The sequence below is a fragment of the Muntiacus reevesi genome, chromosome 2 (assembly GCF_963930625.1).
Source record: "Muntiacus reevesi chromosome 2, mMunRee1.1, whole genome shotgun sequence".
NCBI lineage: Eukaryota > Metazoa > Chordata > Mammalia > Artiodactyla > Cervidae > Muntiacus > Muntiacus reevesi.
In genome coordinates, this window is record NC_089250.1 from 267,198,134 (window position 1) to 267,202,859 (window position 4,726).

Below are 4,726 nucleotides of genomic sequence, written 5' to 3' on the forward strand. Positions count from 1 at the left end.
TCTCCTATAGTATTACCATCAGTGTTGTCGATTCCGTTCTGATTTCCCACCCATTTGCCAGATGAGGTCACTAAGGCCCAGTAAGTATGCCTGGCCAGTGAGCCCCACCCGGCCCCCATTCCTGGCACTCTTGACGTGGCTGCCTGTTTCTTGTCCCTGCAGGTTCGGGGCGCCCGCCCCCTGCTAGGCCAAGTGGAGGGGGTGTCCCCGCCCAATGGGCCTGGCCAGGGCCCTGCGCCGCCTTAGCGGCGCCCTGGAGTCTGGAGACGACAGGGCAGGCGATGAGGAAGAAGCCGGGCCGGGGCTGTGCCACAACGGGTGGGCACCAGCGCAGTCGCCGGTGGGGCGGCGCCGCGGGCGCTTTGTCAAGAAGGACGGGCACTGCAACGTGCGCTTCGTGAACCTGGGCGGCCAGGGCGCGCGCTACCTGAGCGACTTGTTCACCACGTGCGTGGACGTACGCTGGCGCTGGATGTGCCTGCTCTTCTCCTGCTCCTTCCTCGCCTCCTGGCTGCTCTTTGGCCTGGCCTTCTGGCTCATCGCCTCCCTGCACGGCGACCTGACTGCCCCGCCGCCGCCCGCACCCTGCTTCTCACAGGTGGCCAGCTTCCTGGCCGCCTTCCTCTTCGCGCTGGAGACACAGACGTCCATCGGCTACGGAGTGCGCAGCGTCACCGAGGAGTGCCCGGCCGCCGTGGCCGCCGTGGTGCTCCAGTGCATTGCCGGCTGCGTGCTGGACGCCTTCGTCGTGGGCGCCGTCATGGCCAAGATGGCCAAGCCCAAGAAGCGCAACGAGACGCTAGTCTTCAGCGAGAACGCCGTCGTGGCGCTGCGCGACCACCGCCTCTGCCTCATGTGGCGCGTCGGCAACCTGCGCCGCAGCCATCTCGTCGAGGCCCACGTGCGGGCCCAGCTGCTGCAGGTGCGAGTCGGCCCCGTGGCAGGCCACGCCCCCTGGTGGGCGGGCCCCTCCGCGAGGTCTGGGAGTGGGAGGCGCGGGGGTTGGTGGGAGTTGTAGGTCTAAGGAGCAAGTGTACGTGAAGCCTGGAAGGGACCTGGACTACAATTCCCAGCAGTCTCTCGGGCAGGACACGTTCTGCCTCACTTTGAGGGCTAAGGATGGTTCCCAAAGCACTTGTGGGAAATGTAAACCCAAGAGAAGGGTCTCTGATCATTTCTTCTTGCAAGCCTAGACTTGAGACAGATTTTGAGACTTAAAGAGTCCCCTGGGACTTGCCCCCCATGGAAGTGTGGGAAATGCAGGCCTGCGAGGTCCACGTCTGATCAGTAAAGACTCTGAAGGACAATTCCCAGAAGCCTCTGGGGGCAAGGAAAGCGCCCACTCAGGGTGGTCTGAAGTGGCGTTGTAGTTTTGCTGGTGGTATAAACCACGGCTCAGGTTTACTATCCCCAGTCAGTGTTGTGGTACAGAGAGAGGCCCGTGACGGAGGTCAGGCTCCTATGGGCTTGTGGGAGATGCAGGTCTGAGGATGGGGTGCTGCTCACACCTGCAGAGCCAGGGAAGACAGTTCTCCGAGGCCTCTGGGTGTGTGGTCCTGCAGCATTTGTGGGGGCCTTCATTTTCCACCTCAGGGGCCCAGACTTTCCCACCAGCCTCCTGCTCAGAGAAGTACAAGGCAGGGGGTTGGGAAACTCTTGAATTTTAGCGTCTCAGCAAAAAAAACAAAACAATTCCCATTGGCCCCTGGGGCAACGGCTCCCTCTGGCACCCTGATAAAAGAGCCTTAGTGTTTCTAGAATTGTGGTCAAACTGCCCAAACAAATTCTGGGGTGGGGCAAAGACGTTTAACAACACAGGGTTGGGGCTGGACTTAGATGAGGACAGGGTTGTGGTGGGAACTATAACTCCCAGCAGCCTCTAGGGATTCACATAGACAATGGCAAGAGAATGGAGCCCCACTCTCCACTTCTGTCTCCTGCTTGACTAAAATTCAGAGATTCATGACCAGGAGGGACACTGTCTCTCCCAGAAGTCTGTGGGGTACTGACAGGACTTGGTAGGTGGGTATGGAACCAATGGGGAGGTGGGGTGAAACTGCTGATACCTGGCCTGGGGTTAGGCCTCCACCCCACAGAAATACACAGACACACAAGAGGATGGAAGTAGTTGGGTTGGGGAGGTTCAGTTCAGTTCAGTTGCTCAGTCGTATCCGACTCTTTGCGAACCCATGAACCGCAGCACACCAGGCCTCCCTGTCCATCACCAACTCCCGGAGTTTACCCAAACTCATGTCCATTGAGTCGGTGATGCCATCCAGCCATCTCATCCTCTGTTGGAGGGGTGGGCAAGTGAATATCCCAGGGACTACACTGAAGCAATGGTGAAACATAGGCAGAACATAAGCATAGCTTCTGTTGGACTTAGACTGTCATCCTGGTTAATCTTTCTCTGGCTATATACTGAAAGCCATTTTTCTATCCCTCTCCTTCTCCAATTGCTTTTTTATGTGATTCTTATCATCTGTTGTATCTTTAACTCTGTTTCTGTCTTGCTGATTTCTGTGGCTCTGTGCCAATGTCACTCTGTCACTATCTTTTTCTCTCCCTGTCCTTCTCGGATTTCCTTCCTCAAACCCTCTCTGAGTCTCTGTCTACTCCACCCCCCTCCTCTGGGCTTCCGGCCTCACCTTCCTGGACCACCATCTCCCTCTCTCTGGGTCTGTGTCTTTCTCTCTTTCTGCATGACCATCCCTCTCTCTCTGGGTCCATGTTCTCTCTGCACCTCCACCCCTCCTGGTCTCTGCCCTCCTCTTCTTCTGCACCTCTATCCCCTCCTCTCGCTATCTCCATCTCCATTCATCTCTCTGCTCCCTGCTCTCTTTGGCCACCTGTCTTTTGCTGCAGCCTCGAGTGACCCCGGAGGGTGAGTACATACCTCTGGACCACCAGGATGTGGATGTGGGCTTTGATGGTGGCACTGATCGCATCTTCCTTGTGTCTCCCATCACCATCGTGCATGAGATCGACTCCGCCAGTCCTCTGTATGAACTAGGACGGGCTGAGCTGGCCCGGGCTGACTTTGAGCTGGTGGTCATTCTCGAGGGCATGGTCGAGGCCACAGCTATGACCACACAGTGTCGCTCTTCCTACCTCCCTGGTGAGCTGCTCTGGGGCCATCGTTTCGAGCCGGTCCTCTTCCAGCGTGGCTCCCAGTATGAGGTCGACTATCGCCACTTCCATCGCACTTACGAGGTTCCAGGGACGCCTGTCTGTAGCGCCAAGGAACTGGACGAACGGGCAGAGCGTGCCTCCCAGAGCCCCAAGTCTGGCTTCCCCAGCTCTCTGGCAGCATTCTGCTATGAGAATGAACTTGCTCTGAGCTGCTGCCAGGAAGAAGATGAGGAAGAGGAGGCCACGGAGGGGGATGTGGCAGAGGCAGAGGACATGGCTACCAGCCCCCGAGTTCTCACACCAACTCTGGCGCTGACCTTGCCCCCGTGACTCAAGCTGGCATCCCTTATTTGCACCCCTTTCCCAGAGGTAGCAAGATGGAGAGATTGGGCCCTCTCCTGGGGTGGAGGCAGGTGTTTCCTAAGACCAACAGGCCTGCTCAGTAAATTATTAGCTGGTGATGTTCTGCCATGCCTAGTGGACCCACCATGAATATACTGGAGGGACCTTAATTCCTCTGAATTCTGTGCTCCCTCTTGAGACCCACTTGTCATTTCAATTCCTGAGTCTCGCTAGAGATAAGGGACCCAGAATTCTGGAGCCCTCAAGAGGTGAGGACTGGTAATTCTAGATTCCTCTAGATGGCTGGTTTTGTTTGTTAAGCAGGATCATGAAATGAAGTATAGACTGCCTCCAGGAGAAGAAGTCAGCTGTTCTCAAGAAGCAACAGAGAACCAGAATTCATTGGCCTGAACTGACCTTAGATTCAAGGGACTGTTGCTTCTCGACTCAGTCGACTCCATAGCAAGTCACTTTTTCTAGATGACCTAAGGAGGGGAAGTTATGGGATGCCCCCAAGAGTTTAAGACTATCCTGACTGACCAATGACAAAGACTGTTGATTGTAAGTCAAGGAAAGACTTTGTGGCTCCAGAAAACCCCAGAGTTGAGATTCTGTGAATCCAGATTGGCCACAGAGGCCAGCACTGGGTGTTCCAAAGCAGCTTTGACCTGAGAGTTGGACTATTCCAGAAACGAATGAGTTATGTCTCTAGAAGGCACAAAACAGTGGAGAGTCTGTGGGTCTACAAGGACTAAAGTGACAGACTGGGAGTTCTTGATAGGCAACAACTCCAGACCCACTAGTGCTAGAACATCGAACCAAAGAGAGATGCAAGGCTTTTCCATGATCCACAGGCTTTGTGTCTTTTTTTAAGTGCCATTCTAGAATATCCAAAGGAATCAAGATTCTGTGACTCTAGACTGATCACAGTCAGGGAAGGATTAGCAGTGATGACGTCTGAGATTTGCTGGTTCCAGCTTGGCCAATGGAGTGGAGAGTATTGATGAGGATAGATGACTTCTTTGTGGTTCTAAGATGCCAAAAGGAGTCCAGGCTCCAGGGACCCAGAGTTGTCTGTTGTCAATCTGGAAGTTCTAATCAGCTCCTGGAATGTGGCTGTTTGAGGAGGTGGACTTGGGACTTGCCCAGCAGCATTGCTGGGCTGACCTAGAAGGTGAGGGCCTGGGTGAGACCCTGTGGGTAACAGGGCTGGTTATTGGGCAAGGGACAGGAGAGGTCCAAGGCTGGTGAG

General features: G+C 55.3%; 1 protein-coding gene across 1 annotated transcript; it reads left to right on the forward strand.

Annotated features, from left to right (window-relative positions):
• Positions 1-214: 214 nt before the first annotated feature.
• KCNJ14 (potassium inwardly rectifying channel subfamily J member 14) lies at positions 215-3,501 on the forward strand. Its single transcript, XM_065920698.1, has 2 exons — positions 215-922; positions 2,866-3,501. The coding sequence occupies exons 1-2, from the start codon at positions 215-217 to the stop codon at positions 3,460-3,462; spliced, it is 1,305 nt and encodes a 434-aa protein (XP_065776770.1). The 3' UTR covers positions 3,463-3,501.
• The last annotated feature ends 1,225 nt before the right edge of the window (positions 3,502-4,726 follow it).

What these genes read in the sequence shown, in the direction of transcription:
- KCNJ14 (XM_065920698.1), top strand. Translation starts at nt 215, where the DNA reads ATGGGCCTGGCCAGGGCCCTGCGCCGCCTTAGCGGCGCCCTGGAGTCT. An exon ending in TGCGGGCCCAGCTGCTGCAG is followed by an intron (nt 923 to 2,865) that starts GTGCGAGTCGGC and finishes CTTTTGCTGCAG; the next exon opens with CCTCGAGTGACCCCGGAGGG.